Source organism: Citrus sinensis, chromosome 3 (genome assembly GCF_022201045.2).
Source record: "Citrus sinensis cultivar Valencia sweet orange chromosome 3, DVS_A1.0, whole genome shotgun sequence".
NCBI classification, from domain to species: domain Eukaryota; kingdom Viridiplantae; phylum Streptophyta; class Magnoliopsida; order Sapindales; family Rutaceae; genus Citrus; species Citrus sinensis.
In genome coordinates, this window is record NC_068558.1 from 16,747,555 (window position 1) to 16,765,798 (window position 18,244).

The following is an 18,244-nucleotide window of genomic DNA, read 5'->3' on the forward strand; positions in this document are numbered from 1 at the left end:
GGTATAAAAATCCAATAAACTCTATTTAACAATTGCCAATAGGCTCCATTCAATATTCAATATTCAACATTCAACGTTGAATAACCAAATTCATCAACCACAGTTTCAATAGCACAACAATACGAAAACCATAGCTAGTTTCTAATATGAAAAAACTACAACTTATTTGTCATTACAGCAACCTGAGTAGCAGTACTAAACAATAAAGGCAAATGGAATTGGTGTGCTACCGCTATCATTCTCCATGATCTTCAATGGCCTGAATAATAGTACCAACAACAAGGAGCGACAATACTCAATTCCAACAAAATCCACCCAACAAAGGAACATCCTGAAAGTAATAAAAGAACAAATGCATCACACATCATTCCAAACAAAAACATATAATCTCTTAATATTACTTATAAAACAAGAACAAACAAGTGGTATTTACCTATTTTAAATTCTTAAACTAGTGATTAAATTACCCACATTCACAGCCCACTCATCACAAACCTTTCAAATTTCTGCATCTTATAGCCAATTTCAAAAAATCATTAAAAATACAATATAAAGGCTATTCATATAATACCAATTGCAAATGAAAGGTTGATAAGTATATAATATAAATTGAAAAGAAACAATGCAAACATCTCAGCCAATAGATACAATTTCAATAATATATCCAGGATGATCACTAAGATGAACAAAATTTCTGCATACCATAGCCAACTTCAAAAAATCATTAAAATTTCAATACCAAGGCTATTCATATGATACCAATTATAAATGAAAGGTTGACAAGTATATAATGTGAATTGGAAAGGAACTATGAAAAAATCTTTCCCCCAACATTTTGGAAATATATGTCGATTCCTTGAGGAAAGCATCTGAAAAATTTTAAAGCAAAATCAGATTTCTAATACTTCCTGTTTCTTTAAAACAGAGAACACCGGTGAAGTTAATATTTTGGGATCGACTCACGCACTTCAACCAAATTACCGAAGCTCTGTAATATTAAAGTGAAAAATTATAGTTGAAACATTTGTTGCATCTGACCTTTTGAGAGCGACATCCAAATCTGGCTCTTCCTTGTAGTTAAAAGCATCATCGAATCCAAACTTGTTCTTCAACAAATCGACCTTACATTGAAAAAATAGTCAAAAAAATTATTGAACTTGCTAATTATCACGATCAAAATTTTGATGCTTGGTTAGAACATAAAGCATGTAAATTCTTCTAGAAGGCACGGTACTATATTTACAAGCTAAGAATGTTATAACAACACCTTTTCTTTGCTTCCAGCACTTCCAACAACATGGCAACCAGCCAATTTTGCAAATTGCCCAACAAGCTGACCAACAGCTCCAGATGCTGCAGATACATAGACATACTCTCCTTTCTTCGGAGAGCAAATTTCGTATAAACCAGCGTATGCAGTCACACTAGGCATAACTAGAATAATCAAATTCCAAACAATCAGCATTCCTTCAGCAAATTCCTTCAATTATAGACTCCCGGGCAAATGGACAATCGCCGGCAAACAAATCAGAAAGCATTTAAGCAACATATGTATTGATAAGCAAAGCTTAATGTGTAACAAAAATCATTAATGACAGTTATAGCACCAAAACCAAAAATTGTGTTCAGATTCCAAAGCCGTAAAAATGACCTTAGAAACTCATCAAGAGTTGAAGCAAATGAAAAAAATCAAGAGATTGGTCGTGATGAACTAACCCCACCAGGACAGAATGAATAAAACAAAGATGTATCAAGCTTGCTCATACGCTTTTGCATGTAAGGATCACAAGAAAGATAAAGATTCTTCAAAAGCACTGTGTCTTTTGAACCCTCCGCCACCTTCAGCTTTATTGATCCACTCGTTATCTTCATGTCTGATTCTTTTGGAAAACCTGTCACATAGTTACTCAGAAAATTATGCTATAAATGAGATGTTCGTAATTAAGATAAGTAATAAAACAGAGATTTGAGACTTACATTTTGCTTCAATATGTTTTGGATTTTGCACAGTCTCTTGCTTGTATTTCGTGTCGAAGTATCCATATTCAAAATCTATAAAATAGTAGGGGTACTACAAATTTATAAAATTAGTTTTAATATCACTTATTATATACAACAAAAGCTACAAAATTTATAACAATATTAATGCTTTTATCACTAAATATATCCAACATGGTCAGAAAAGATTAATTAAGTTTCTGCATCTTACAGCCAATTTCAAAAAATCATTAAATATTTGATATAGATGCTATTCATATACTACCAATTGCAAATGAAAGGTTGATAAGTATATAATATAAATTGGAAAGAAATAATGCAAAAACCTCATCTAATAGATGCAGCTTTAATAATATATCTAAGATTATCAGTGACATGAACTAAATTTCTGCATACCACAATCAACTTCAAAAAATCATCAAAATTAAATTCAATACCAAGGATATTCATATGATACCAATTGCATATGAAAGAGGGACAAGTATATAATGTGAATTGGAAAGAAACTATGAAAAAATCATTGTCAATAAATACAGTTTTAGAAATATATCTAGCATGGTCAAAAAGATTAATTAAATTCCGCCTCTTACCACCAACTTCAAAAAATTATTAAAAGTTCAATACAAATGCTATATCTATGATACTAATTACAAAAGAAAGCTTAATTTATGTATAATTTGAAATGAAAAGAAAATAAGCAAATAGCTTATTCTTAGAACAATTATTAATCTCTCATACATTTTATCAAATACCTTATAGGCACAATTTTGTATTATCTTCTTTTGACGAATGTTGTTTCAAATTCTGCTCACACAAATACAGTACCCAACAAAACAAGCAAATGTGAGATACCTTAACATTGCTTGTTTTGTTGGGTACTGTATTTTTGTGAGCAGAATTTGAAACAACATTCGTCAAAAGAAGATAATACAAAATTGTGCCTATAAGGTTTTTTATATATTATTTTAATCTAATACAAAATTATCATTTTACCCTTCTTTTCTGTTAAGTTAACGGTATATGGACGGAAATGGGGGCGGATGCACATGATTGAAAGATGTGGGTGCGCGGTGCATATAGTTGAAAATTGTGGGGATTGACGATAAATAACCCTTTGTTTTATTTCAATTTGGGGTTTCTTGAAATGAGCGGAAAGGATTTGGGAGAGAGGGAAGATGAAGAGGGAAGCGTTTTGTTAAGGGCCAAAAAATTTCACAAGTGTTGAATTTAAGATACCCTAATTTTAAAAGTAAAACTACGTCGTTTAGAATAAGAAAAATTAAAATTAAAATTAAAAATATATATTTTAGTATCAGTAAAAGTTTATGATGCTATATTATCAATAACTACTAGCACTAATATGTAAAACATACTAAAAGTTGCTTAGATCATCAAATACTGATACTTTTTTATTTAGTATCAACAACTTAGTATCAGTGAAAGTTATTTTTTTAGTAGTGTTTAGAAGAAGTCATATGTTCTCTACAACATCTTTGTCATTTGATCAAATAGCATTTTGTTAGATAGGAACATATTTGATAAATATTGAAAACTCTCTAATGGAGTACAGGAACGGAGAAATCCATTGGCCCTTTTTTAATGGATTTACCCCTCCCAATCTAGGGATTTTGATGCATACAGGTGTTTTTATTTGAACATTGATACAAAACTAACGAGATACTATAGGTATTAACATTGCCGATGAAATGATTTTGTCAATATCAGTATAAATGATCTTTCCCTCATGTTCGGTTATAGTGGGAACCCCTGAATTTACAACCACTTGACATTCCAACCCAGTTCCAAAATGCACTTCTCGGACTGAACGAACGAACCTGCTTGGCGTTGCATATTAAAACTAATTAAAGCATGATTCTCATCATTATGCCCAATAAAAGGAATGAGGGAAGCCCCAATAGAAAAATATTGGAAGGGAAAAATGGATCCATGTAACAAGAGAATGGTTTCCCACTAAATTCGAGCTCAAAGCAAAGAAGAAATAACTACTGTCCCAAATTTAAATAAGGACACTTAAAAACATGAAGAGCAATTGTCTTAACACCTTCTTCCGTTTTGTTATTATCGTTTTGAATAATAATATTTTTAATAAGTCTAATTTACGCCTTGGATATATATATCGTGCCTCAGTTAGATCTAAGGATTTAAAAATAATAACGTTAAAATGATCAATTATGAGTATTGTCAAAGGCCGGGCCTAAGATAAGACTATTTCAAAATGATCATAAAATAATCCCCCCACAAGAAAATTTGTTCAAACGCAGTCTTAATTTGAATTAAATTATAAATAGCGATAGCGCAGGCCAGGTAACATGCTCACACACACTTATAAATATTATAATAATATTAAGTTTTTTAATGAGAAGATTTTTATTTTAACAAAGTGAAGATATCATTAACACATAAAAAACACATTTTTTTAATATATTAAGAATAAAAAATTAAAATTTATATCTTTTTTATTTGTTAGTAGCATTTTAATTTACACAAAATGAGGATATTCTTATCTGAAAAGGATCAGATCTGAATTTAAAATTTAGGATTAAAATTGGAACAAATTTATAGTATTGTAAATTAGTTAATAACATTATAATGAGTAATTTACGACACCGTATATCGGTCTCAAAATTTAATCCGGAATTGAAATTTTTTTCTGTATATATATATATTAATTTAAAAATCAACAACGTTTGTCACGTGGCGGTATTGCACCATGTCTACTTAATTAATTCTTTAACAATTGAAAAATTAATTAATTAATCCATACGCTTCTCGAAACCCTTGGTGCCTTTGACATGCAGAAAGGATAAGTACAGCTCGCACACCTAGAAAAAATTAAATACACATATTTTAATATTTTCAGGCAATTAATTTCCTCTGTCTCTTAATTTTTTTTTATTTACTGTTATCATTTGTCAAGAAATCGATGTGCTTAAATGAACAAAATAATGAATAAAAAAAATACTAAGATGCTAATTTTTAAATGCTCTTGAACCAAAATAATTAAATTGTAGACAATTTCTTTATTTTTTTTTAGAAGGACTATTAATTTATTACTCTTTCAGAACCATCATATTCATTATGTTTATACTTGAGTTGAAGCTGTATGGTGAGAAGATAGAGCAATTAAGTTATGCTTTTCCATTTTCTCAATAGTCCCATTATCTATTATTCTATTACATATGGATGAAAAAAAATATATATTGTAATTTCTTGTTATGCAAGTCAGAAAACGAATGAGAGAAATTTTTTTTTTTTTTGTATAATAATTTGAAGGACTGGGATGCATTCATACTGTTGACCCAAAATATTGGAGAAAATTAAAGAGGTGGCTATATATGCATCTACAAGAGCTAGGGTTTGGAAGATATTAGGATTTCTATTATTCACAAGCCGACCAAAGAAATTTTTTGGTCATATATCATTATTGAAAAGGTAAGCTAATTCATTCTTTTGATTTTTAAACTTTTAGCTCTTTTATGATTTTATTAGTTTGTTGTACATTTTTTTTATGTATATAAAATTTTCTCCTAAATGTTTCGATTGTTTTCTTCTCAAAATTATTTCCATTTCGCATTTTCACCAGTATTTCTACCAGAGTTCATACAACAAATATTTTTTCCCTCTTTTAGAAAACCAAAAAATAAAAAATTTATGACCTTAGTACATTTTAATTTCTTTTTGTTCCCCTTAATTTTTTTAAATTAATTTTTCAGAATTTTTCAGGCAGAAGAAGGAAACAAGCAAAGTGCTTTAATTAAATGGAAATTTCATTCACCAAACGGTTGTCTCAACAGGTAACATAATTAATTATTTCATTTAATTGCGCAGCTTATTATTAATTAGTTCCAATTTTTTTTTCAATTTTCTTAAATGATTTTAACTATAATGTAGTTGTTTAATTAATTCTATCAATACACAGCCAATGGATGTGGATCAGGATTCTACCTTCATCCATCAATACCAAGGAAACTCCCAAAGCAACAGTACAACTCATGGTTCTATGTCTTTCTCCGGGCTAATCTCTTTTCAAGATACAGATTCATTAGCTTCCTACTACTCTCAAATGTCGAATCCAAACTCGGAATATTATTGCACCATCAAGTCTGAGGATAAAAGGGCTTCTGATGAAAACTTAATGGCAATGAAAACCCGAATAGTTAACAAACCTGGTCAGGGAAATCGAGTAGCAAGTAGAAGCCCTTTGCAAGCTCAAGAACATGTAATAGCAGAGAGAAAGCGCCGTGAAAAGATGAACCAGCAGTTCATAGCTCTTTCAGCCGTTATTCCTGGCATAAAACAGGTAATAATTTTCAATATTATTGAATGATTTTTATTTTTTTTTAAGGTTTTCTAATTTCTTATATTATGAATTTTGGATATGATTCAATTTACAGTAAATAATATTTGTTTGAAATATCAATACATATGGACAAAAAGAAACAAAAGGTTAAATAAATGGAGTGTTGAGACGAGTTTTTCCCAAGCACTAAATTTAGGATTAGGATTTATTTTATATTTTTATATTTTTTATTTTTCTTACTTAACAACCTTTAATTTAATATTTAATAAAAACTCAGCTCAATATTGAATCTTTATCCTAAATTAATCCCTTTTCCTTTTATCTCCTTTAGAAGCTACAAAATTGAACTGCTTAGTTTGATCATTAATTAACACGATTGGTGAAACTTTTACGTTAGTTTATTTAGTCAACTAAATCCTAGCGCATGCAACGTGTGAAGCATTTTTTTAGCAATGTATATACATTGTTATGGGCAAGCTTTTTAGCTTAATGGCATATATATATTCAACAAATTAAATATCAATTTTTAGAAGAAAAATATATATAGTCAAGTTTTTCCATAAGGAAAAAGGGAAAAAGAAAACATTGTGTATATATGAGGGCTTCTTGGCTTTTGGCGTCCACAACTTATAAAGCACGGATTTGTATTATATATGAAGGATTTTCTGTTAGAATAATAATTAAATCTTTAGTGAAAGCCATCATTTATAATTCAAAAACATTCATGTTGTATTATCAAGAATCAATAATAGGATATGCGGGAGTGTACCTGAATCCAAAATATTTAATTGTTCTTTTGAGTTATATGATTTGTCTTCCAAATTAACACATTCTCCTAGAGAAACGTTTCTATGTACTCTCTGTCTGATGATGGGATGTCAGAAAAAATAGTATGATACGTGTGACTTATGAATCATAACCACTTATATAGACAACTTTTCGTGCTGTCTTTTGGTATACCTATTTTAGCCTATCTTAAAAATAAAAATTACACTTATATCTCTATACATTAAAGGCTCACACCCTATTAGATATATTGAAACTCATACTACTATATAACCTTAATATATCACTTTTAATTGCGCTAATCTTATATGACAATCCGCAATACATAATTATCCACATATAAACCGAAAATTAGATTAAAGATCTAACAATGCTAGATTAAAGATCCAACATTTTCTACACAACCGTATGCTTATTTTTTAGTAGTACTGTAGCAAACTATTCATGGTGCAAATCCGACCTTTATAAGTTGCGGAATTTTGCAGCTGAGATGAATTTATTTAACTTGTGTATATTTAACATTTTTTAGAATTTTAACAGATGAACAAGGCTTCTGTTCTTGAAGGCACTATCAAGCATTTGAAAGAGCTTCAAGAAAGGGGGAAGAAACTCGTGGAGCATACTAAAAGGAAGGCCCCGGAATCAGTTGTTTCAGTGAAGCGATCCCAGCAAACACTCCCTGACATTGTAGTAAGAGTTTCAGATAATAATGTGCTCATTAGAATCCATTGTGAGAAACAAAACATCGGCTTCATTTCGAATATTGTGAGCGAAATTGAGAAGCTTCATCTAGTGGTGATTAACAGCAGGACTATCCCTTTTGGCAATTATGCCTTGGATATAACAGTTGTTGCTCAGGTGAGTTGTCCAACATAATTGGGAAAATAACATTTAGGTCCCTCTCTTATAATTGATTTTTAGCGTTTTTATTTGGTCTCCGACACCTTATTTCATATATGATGTTGAGTAAATACATAATTTCAACAAACAAGTTAATTAGTTTTAGTCTGCAAAGATTTTCAATAATCAATTTGTTCGTGAAAATGTCACACTCACCATTCATCAATGTCCGCTTGTTTTTATTATTCTAACAAGCAAAATGAGATGGCCAAATCGATACTAGAAATTTATCAGAGCCCAAAAGAATTATAAATCAACTCTAAGCGTGATGAAAATGACACTCTGCACACATATTTTGATGAAGAAATGCATTTCTTACATAATAAGTTCCTTATTGCACAGATGGAGGTTGAATTTTGCTTGACGGTCAAGGAACTCGTGAAAAATCTACGACTGGCTCTCTCGAAGTTTATCAAGCTTGGGTAAATCATTTTGTATTTTATAAGTAAAATTAGTATATGTTGGTCATGATGGATAAAATGTCATGAACATTTGTTCTTTAAATACCAATCCATGTAACAGAAACGAATTCTTGTGCCTATACGTATAAAAACTAGAAGCAAGTTGATTTCTGAGTACTGAAAAATTCTCTCTTGTTATTATTGAAGAATGAGATATATAAGAAATGATGAACTAATTGTACCAACAGATTATTTTTTGTTAAATTCTAAATATTCATTAAAAATTAAAAATATATTTTATAATCATTTTAAAAATATGCTAAATGAGTTGTCTTTTTTCCTTGTTCGGAGTAATAAAATTTGGGTAGATCTATTTGCACTTTGAAAAATATACTATGGATACTAGAGGTGGCCAATGGGCCGGACGGCATAAGGCACGATACATGTCCGTACAGCACGACACGGCACGAGCACATTTCGGTAGAGCACGCGGCACGGCATGACACGTACGTGGGTTGGGCCGGGCTTGGCTTAGAATTTTAGGCACGTGTGCTTTAAAAGCACAGTACGATTATAGATGGGTCAAAGCACGACACGTGAAAAAGCACGCAATAAGCACGTTTCATTTTTTAATAAAAGTAAACTTAAAATTGAATCTTTTAATATATTTTATTAGCTCAAGTTTTTTAATTTTATTTAATTCTTAGTTTCAAAAAAATTATAATTGATTTATGCTTATAATTGATTAACTAAATAATTGATATCATGATTTTAATAAATAAAATTATAAATATCATGATTTTTTAAATATATATTAATATTATTATAAACTATGATATATGACTCTACGTAATTCCAAATTAACAATTAAGTTAACCCTTAAAAAAAGTTATTATTATTGTTGTTGTTAAGTACTAAAAAATAATTCTAATACCACACAGTTAAACTTAGTAGCTAATAGTACATTCTCTTTTTATTATTATTGAATATGGACTTGAGTTTTGAATTTTTTGTTCTATGAAATTTGAATAAAGACATATGGATCAAATAAGTACATAGACTTGAAAAAAATAAGAAAACAACTTGGCATGTGCTCTTAAAAAATAAAAAAGGAAAAAAGTTGAATGAGCTTTTCTTTTTTTCCTAGACATAGCACGACCCACGGCACGGCATGTGTGGGCACAGTACGTGCCGGGCCGGGCCTAAGCAAAAAAAAATTAAGAACGGCACAAAACACATAGTGGGCACGGCACGGCACAAGCACTAGTACGCATAGGTTTCCCTTGGTGGGCCTGAGCTGGCACAGCACGGCCCGTTGGCCATCTCTAATGAATACTCATAACTGGGCGAAGATATTTGAACCCGGTTTCATTCTACATCCACTTTTAATTTTAGTTTTTATTATTAAAGTATTTTTTATGAAATTACCTAATAAACCCTACTTTCTCTCTCTTTATATTTCTCAGTTTCTCAACCAATGCTTCACATGTTTTTTTCTTTCAATGTTCAATTGCAAGTGAATGTTAAACTGCTTCACATGTTTTTTTCTTTCAATGTTCAATTGCAAGTGAATGTTAATGTTTGTCTATCAAAAATTGATAAGTATAATTTTCTATAGGCCATCATCAATTGAAAACGAAACAAAACCCAGCATTCAAAAATAAATTTCAAACAAAATTTATCAGCCATGAAAGCCATTAAATTTTCTTTTCACGTAAAATCTTTTAAAAGGGAAATCATGATGCAAATGACATTTACATCCTTTGACCTTATTGAAGAGCATGGATTATGATTACATGAATTGTAAACCTTGCCTAAAAGATATTGATGGTCCCAGCAGAGATATGCATATGGTTGAGGTTCCTAGAGTTTTACTTCAATAATTCAAGAAATGTAGTCATGATTAATTGAAAATGCAATTATGATTTAATAAGAAAGATTAAGAATTAATTTCCATGATAGAGTGCAAGTGGTAATTTAGTTTGCAGGTTGTTATGGTAGAAAGGGCGTACGCACCCGTAAATGAAAGAAAAAATTGAAGGATAATTTTGACATTTAAAAATTTAAAAATAGGAAAATTATCCATCGTTCACCCATATTTTTTTAACTTTTTCAAAAATACACAATTCTTTTTTTTTTGTTGGAATCCACTTGAAGTTACATTTTTTTTCACTTTTCCACTTCCGTTTGGAGATCGTTAAGAAAACTAACGGAATATTGTATAAATGATGTTTTTACCCTCAAATATAAAAGATAAATTATCCACCGACTACCTTTTTTTCATATTTTTTCAAAAATACGCAATTCTTAATGATTTTTTTTGTTGAACTCCACTTAAAGTTATATTGTTTTGCACATTTTCACCACTATGTCATTATGAAATAACAATTTTATCCTTATAATGTTAGTAAAGTTCTAACGGTGTTATAACGAGAGTAGATAAATGAAAAAAATATTAACTTCAGGTGGATTCCAGAAAAAAAAAAGATTTGTGTATTTTTTAAAAAACGGTGAAAAAACGGATGGATGGTGGGTAAATATATATTTTTTAAAAATAAATATATATTTTTTTGTACTGGGTGTAAAAAGGTTCAAGTAGCCCATACCTCCTCATAATTTTATAAAATTTTATATTACTAATATTTCATAATGTCATTTACCATTAAAAATATTTTAATATAAATAAATAAGGGTCTGCCTACCGTGCAACAGTTATACGGTACCACTGAATTTTGTCTTTTTCTAACAATTACAGTACACTACCCTATATTTATAAGAAAACTGAATAGATACTATAAGTTATAAATTTTTATATATAGGTCCTTTTCTCTGGATAAAATTATAAAATGACTTTTGAAATTTTTTTTAACTGTTATTATTATTATTTATTAATGTCATTATTATTATAATATTATTATTATTATTAAAATTTTTATTTTAATTGTTATGATTGCTTTAATCAGTTATCATTATTATTATTATTTATTAATTTTATTACCGTCACTATTTTTAAAATATATTAAATTTATTACTGAACTATTATTGAATTATTATTTTATTAATATTAATAAATTTATTAATCTTATTATTCTAATTATTATATTTATATTAATGTTGTCGTCGTCGTCGTCATCATCATTAAACTTTATAAATTTTTTTTGTTTTGACTATTAAATAATACCACTGTCATTATTATTATTTTGCCTTAATTAAGCATTACATATATTTTATTTATTTATTTATTTTTATTATAATAAATAAAAAAATATAAAAATAAATTATACTATAATATTATTTTATTTTATTATATCATATTATATTTATTTAAAAATAATTATGAAAATAATAATTTAATATAATTAATAATAAATTTAAATAATTTTAGTTTAATATTAGTACAAAATTAATGCAGTACATGATAATACCAATTACCAAATGTTGTATAATTTTATTATAATTATTATAATATATTGCTAATGTAATATAATATAATATAATACATGTGCATTACATAATATAATATAATATAATATAATATAATATAGTGTGTCAAACGGACCTTTAACTTTTTGAGTGATGATGGTCTAGAGGGATGTAGAGAAAGTAAAAATAATCGTGGTAGATCTTTTACAATGGTTGATTAGCTATAATCACAAAGTTTAGGCTAATACAATAAAAATTAACCAACTACCCTATATTTGAAAGAGCATTTGGAAATCAATAAATTTACTATTCAATTATTTTTAATCAAGAATAAATAATAAATTATCATTACAACAAGATTCACAAGCTCAAATATCTTAAAAAAATGATAATTCTCAAGAAATATGAAGCTCAAATGCTTTTGAAATATTCTTAAAAAAATAAACTAACTTCCTTTTATGTTATTCTTTATTTATCTTTCTATAACTTTGTTGGGCTATATATATATTGATATTTTATAGGTAAATTAACATATTGTATGTATAAATAAACTAACATGTCGACTAATGCTAAAAACAAAAATGTAATAAAAGAGTAAAGTTTTGTAATATTAAAATAATAAAATTTTACAACCTAAGACTTTTTACATGTTTCTAATTTTGAAATTTCACATTTTTATTTTATAATTTTCTAAAGTATCAAGGTTAATAACCTATATTCTTAAAACATATTCAATTTATTTATTTTACATTAAATATATATTATATAACAAAAAATATTATTTACATTTATCAAATTTTCATATGTTTAAAAATTGTATGTGATATTACATTATTATATTTACACCATCAATTATTTTTATGATCAAATTAAGTCAATGGGTCAAACTTTAAAAAATTTAAAACAACAGAAATTATGTAAGTAAATATTTAAAAACTTTTAACTTTTATGATTTTGTAATAAATAGTAGGAACTTAAATGTTAATAACTAATTGAACACATCCTGGCCGTTGAACACTTTAACCATTGATCCATTGACTAAGTTAAAAAAAGACAAAAAATGGAATACCGTGCAACTGTTGCACGATAGGCGGACCCAATAAATAAATAATTTCTCTAAACACAAATATAAGGTATCCCTATTATATTTTTTATTCTCAACGTCAAACCGTTCCATCACACAAAATATTTAGATTTAACTCCATAAAACTAAATCGTTCACTGCTTTTATGATGTGGAAGTCATAATAGCCAATTTTTCTTTCAAATTCAATCGGTGTCTGCTATTTAATTTCATAGTAGAGGGTCAATGGGTCATACGTCATATCAATCATCAAACCCAATGATTGATATCTATTTGGTAAAGCCCAGAAAATCATCTCATCATAACTACAAAAAAATTCATATTTTATTACTTTAAATTTTCTTATTTGTTGTCTTGATTAAAAAAGAAAAAGAAAAGTTACTTATTAATTTGTTGTTCAAGATTTTGATAGCATGTGCAAGTATAGACAATAATTACTATACAATGGGGAGAACTCTTAAATTATAACAAGAGTAATTTACAGCCCATACAAAAACATGCACGATCCACTACCATGTTGCAAGTTTTTACATGCTTTTATATAAGCAGTTTTTGCATGCTTTTATATGAGCTGTAAGTTACTTTTGTTGTAACCTAGCAAGACCTTAATATTAAAATCATACAAGAACTTCTTGGGTTGGGTGACTTTTTAAAAGTGTAAAACGTAAAAGTTTAACTTTTTAAAAAACTTAATTAACGAATACATTTAGTAAATGAGTGTTGGAGTTTCTTTCTAGAGTACAAATATTTCTACCTATAATTTGAGGGTCAAGCTATGTTGCAACATATCTAGCCCCTATTTTTATTTTATGTATTTATATCGTTAAATAGAGAGGAAGCAAAGTATAGAGAATATAAAAAGTAACAACTTTCCTTACTAAATTAATTGGAGAAATCTCTCAAACAAAATTGGAAGCCAAATAACAGCTAATGTTATAAAAGAATTTGAATAACTACCAAATGATCTTTGTAGCTCAATGGAATTTCAATTATCACCATCTATACTTTCAACTCAGTTGTTTAAAGTAGTTTAAAACTCACGTTTGGACATGTGCCATGGTTGTCAGAAAGCCGACTGAAAGTTTAATTTTACCGTAATCGTTACTCATTTTCTTTATCTTCTGGAAAGAAAATGTTTTCGTCTTCCAATAATTGTCTACAAAACATTTTTAAATAGAATGATATGGTGATTAACTTCTTCATAAATATTTTGGAAGCCATCCTAAGTGTTATAGAGTGAACCAGAATCTCAATACAATGAGAGTCGACATTGTCGGTTACAACTATGAGTCTTAGACAACATCACGATTGGACGCAAAATGACACGTCAAATGGAAGCTTTAATTACGTGTATGACAATAATCCCATGTCAAACAAGTTTGTTAAGTAAAGCACGTGTTCATCATGTGACAACTTAACAACTTTAGACACAAATTGGCAAGCCTTGAATGTCCTTTAAATCACTTAAATTTTGCACATGTTCTGCATGTGAGAAAATCACTTGAAAACGGTTAAAAGGAGCGGGAAACAAACCCAAAACAAAAAGCTAGCTTCTGAACAAACTTTTCTAGTGGCTTCTAACTTGTATATAAGGTCCTCGTGACTGTGATTTAGGTGATTCAATTCATTGTAACCTTTTGAAAAGCTCGTGCCCTGATTTTACATAAAAAGAAAAAGTCATAGCCCTCTGTCCCAAAAGGATGTAGGCCACCACGGCTGAACCTCTATAAATTTCTTTTTTCTTTTTTACTTTAATATATATTCTTAGATTGATTTGTTTCTAAATTTGCTAGTTAATCATTCTTGATCGAGAAATTAGTGTAGTAACAATTCTTGGGGTCTAAGGTTTGGAATAATCTTGATCTAATTTGCAACAAAATAATATCAGAGCTTACATATATGATTCTTGCTTTAAGAATGGCTACTCAGAAGTTGGATGTGGAGAAGTTTACTAGGGAGAATGATTTTCATCTATGGAGGTTCAAGATGAGGGATTTGTTGGTTGATCAGGGCATTGAAGAAGTCTTGGAGGATAGCCAAAGCTCCAAAAAAGCAAGAAAGATTAAAGAAGAAGATCTTCAAGATACCATGGACAAGGCACACAACACAATGATTTTGAGTCTAGGTGGAGGAGTTTTAAGAGAGGTGGGGGAATCAAACTACAGCTACTGGTCTTTGGAAGAAATTGAAAGATCTATATACTAAGAAGTTTCTAGATAAGAGGCTAAGTACAAAGAAAAGATTATACACTCTCCAAGTGCAAGCAGACTATTGAGTATTGGAAAATGCATATTTATAAAAGGTAAAATTGTCATTTCGTGCTCCAAATCTCACTAACATTTCTATTTTATGTGTTTAAATCCTCTGAACTTTTATTATGTGTGCTTTATTATAATTTAAGTATTTCAGGGATATTTTAGTCATTTCACGGCTAATGAGAAGTTAGACAGCAAAACGGATAGCATTTTTTAACTCAAAACGATCGAAAACCTTAGGAGGAGCATAAAAGGGTATTCGACACTATTCACATATACGATATTGTTCACATATACGATATTATTCACAAGTGTAGCACTGTTCACATATACGGTACGATGACGTGACAACATCCTATTGGACCAATGATGTAACATTGACTGATGATGTGGTGTTGATCGATGATATGGCAGGATACTATTAGACTAAAATACTGATGTGGCGTTGACCGATGACGTGGCAGTATCTTCTTAAACCAAAATGCTAATGTGGTGTTGACTGATGATATATTCCAGCCAATCAAAACTTGCCACGTGGCCCAATTTTGAGCGTCCGAATTGTTTTCATCGAATGACCATGATTTACCCATTGTATCTATAAATAAAAGGCTTCCCCTTTTAACTTGACACCTCTGAATCCATTTTTTAGCTCCATTTTCTGTAATCCTCTCTTCATGTTGTATTTTTTTATGTATTTTAACAAAATTATCATTTTACCCCTAGTTTAATTATGAGTGGTTAATTTGGTTTCAAGCTTAGGTTGAAGGTGTAGCCTAGACATGATCCACGAGCTTAATTAGGTAAGTTTATTTTTTTTCTTCTCTGATTTATGTGGTTGATTTGATTCATTACCGACAGACAGTGTATTATGTCTAGATTTTGAACGGTATACTAGCTCCCTAGTGAAGGATTGTTACTGTCTGGCACAATGAGTACTTAGCACCATATTTATTAGAGAGAAATTCTCCTCTAGTATTTTATGGGTCCTCTTAACTCAGTGTCGACAGATAATGCATCTAAGCTATTTAGTGGACGGTCTTGCCACGTTATTGATAAAAAAATTATTATCGTCTAGCACAGCGTGTTCTTGACACCACACTTAGTGAAATTACCCTCTGGCACACTGAACGCTTGATACTATATTTGTTAGAGTGAGGATTATGAGAAGTGGGAAATACCCCCCTCATGAATTAATTGAAACTAAAAGGAAATATTAAGCCTATGGTGAAGTGTTGAATGTGAATCTAGAGACTCAAATGCTTTATTTGCATAGTTTTCGTCTTTAATTCATTCCCGCCATTTTAGATCTTAAGATAAAAAAAAATTCACCTCCAACCAACTCACATATACACTTAAAAAATTAACCATGCGCATAATTAAATCTACCTCCTTGTGGGATCAACACTCATCACCACAAAGCTATACTTCAATAGATTCGTGCGCTTGTAAGTACAATAAAATTTGCACAACAAAAGCATTCTTTATTTACTCATGTTGATGTTTTTAACACAATGATCCTAGATCTAGAGGATATCAATGTGAAGATTGAGGATGAAGACAAATCAATTATTCTTTTGTCTTCATTACCACCCTCCTATGAACATTTTGTTGACACCTTATTGTATAGGGAACAGTCTTTAACTATGCAAGTTGTCAAGGAAAATTTAAACTTAAAAAGAGTTTAGAGAAATCTTAAACAAGAGATAGTGAGGGATTGACAGCAAGAGGAAGAACCAAAAAATGGATGGCTGGAAAGGGAAGGAAAAAGGAATATCAAAGTCCAAAAATAGAACCTTAAAGTGTTTTCATTAGCATAAGGAATGTCACTTTAAGAGGGACTGCCCTGACAGGAAGAATAAGCTTAAGGAGGGAAAATACAGAAATGGCAATGCTGCTGTTGTTTCTAATGAACAAGAAGATGAATATGACTCAGTTGGAGTTCTTATGGCCTTTTGTAACCAAACTAAATGTAAACGGGTGCTTGACTCTAGTTGTACATGTCATATACAAGCAAACATCTTTTTACTACTTATTAGTCATATAATAGTGGTAAAGTAATGTTGGGGAATAATATATCTTGTAAGGTTACTAGAATAAGCTCTATAGGGCTTAGAATGTATGATGGCATAATCAGAGAACTGTCTAATATGAGACATGTATCTGAGCTTGAAAGAAACCTAATCTCTCTAAGCATGCTAAATAAGGTAGGGTGTAGCATTAGAGTTAAATCCAGTATGATGAAAGTCATCAAGGAGTCAATGGTATTGATGAAAAGTGACATGTCAAATGGTTTATATATACTGCAAGGTATAGCCTTATCTAGTGATGTTAGTGTTACTGAAAATCATATTCACGATAAAATATTATTATTGCATCCCAAGTTGGGACACATGAGTGAAATGGGGATAAAAGAACAAGAAAAATAAAGAGCTCTTGGAAAAGATAAGATAAATACCTTGGGGTTTTGTGAGGATTGCATCCTAGGTAAGTCCTCAAGAACTAGATTTAAGATTGTAGTACACACAACTAAAGGTATTTAAGATTACATACATGTTGATTTGTGGAGACTTTTACAGACATAACCTCTAGGTGGAGCTAAGTATTTTCGACCCTTGTTGATGATTCTTTAGGATAGTTTGGATGTATCCTTTAAAGGGTAAAGATTAGGCCTCTAAAAGTTCTAAAAACTAAAAAGTGTTGGTTGAAACTCAAATAAATAGAAAAGTCAGAGGTTTAGAACTGATAATGGTTTGGAATTCTATAATAAGCAATTTGATGATCTTTGTGGTAAGAATGGTATCATAAGACATAGACAGTAAGGCATACACCTTAATAAAATGGTTTAACTGAAAAAATGAATAGGATCCTAATGGAAAATGTTTGGTGGATATTGTTTATTCTAAGCTACTAAAGACATTTTAGGTTAAAGCTTTAAGCACAACCTATTACCTTTTTAACAAGAGCCCTTTAAAAACCTTAGAATTCAAAACCCCTTATGAGATGTGGTCAGATAAGCTTGCAGATTATTCAAAGTTAAAAATATTTGGCTATACTACCTATACACACTCTAAGTAAGG

General features: G+C 29.7%; 2 protein-coding genes across 7 annotated transcripts; one reads left to right on the forward strand and one right to left on the reverse strand.

The window, feature by feature from the left end:
- Positions 1–2,863, reverse strand: LOC102608910 (NADP-dependent alkenal double bond reductase P2-like). 6 transcript variants are annotated; one of them, XR_008052739.1, is made up of 6 exons: positions 1,978–2,863; positions 1,717–1,892; positions 1,268–1,480; positions 1,039–1,121; positions 434–506; positions 1–331 (listed from the first exon to the last, which is right to left on the reverse strand). XR_008052739.1 is itself a non-coding variant. In XM_052435990.1 (6 exons), exons 3-6 carry the CDS (start codon positions 1,870–1,872, stop codon positions 196–198), a joined length of 588 nt encoding a protein of 195 aa, XP_052291950.1. In that variant the 5' UTR covers positions 1,873–1,892; positions 1,978–2,071; positions 2,751–2,860; the 3' UTR covers positions 1–195. The 6 variants fall into 6 exon arrangements, 5 of the variants coding, with proteins under 5 accessions (XP_052291950.1, XP_052291953.1, XP_052291949.1 ...); XM_052435990.1 differs by lacking the exon at positions 434–506 and having other exon boundaries at positions 1,978–2,071; positions 2,751–2,860; XM_052435993.1 differs by lacking the exon at positions 434–506 and having other exon boundaries at positions 1,268–1,353; positions 1,767–1,892; positions 1,978–2,860.
- Positions 2,864–5,115: 2,252 nt separating this feature from the next.
- LOC102621780 (transcription factor NAI1-like) lies at positions 5,116–8,638 on the forward strand. Its single transcript, XM_052438484.1, has 5 exons — positions 5,116–5,451; positions 5,743–5,813; positions 5,939–6,319; positions 7,646–7,963; positions 8,348–8,638. Exons 2-5 carry the CDS (start codon positions 5,778–5,780, stop codon positions 8,429–8,431), a joined length of 819 nt encoding a protein of 272 aa, XP_052294444.1. The 5' UTR covers positions 5,116–5,451; positions 5,743–5,777; the 3' UTR covers positions 8,432–8,638.
- The last annotated feature ends 9,606 nt before the right edge of the window (positions 8,639–18,244 follow it).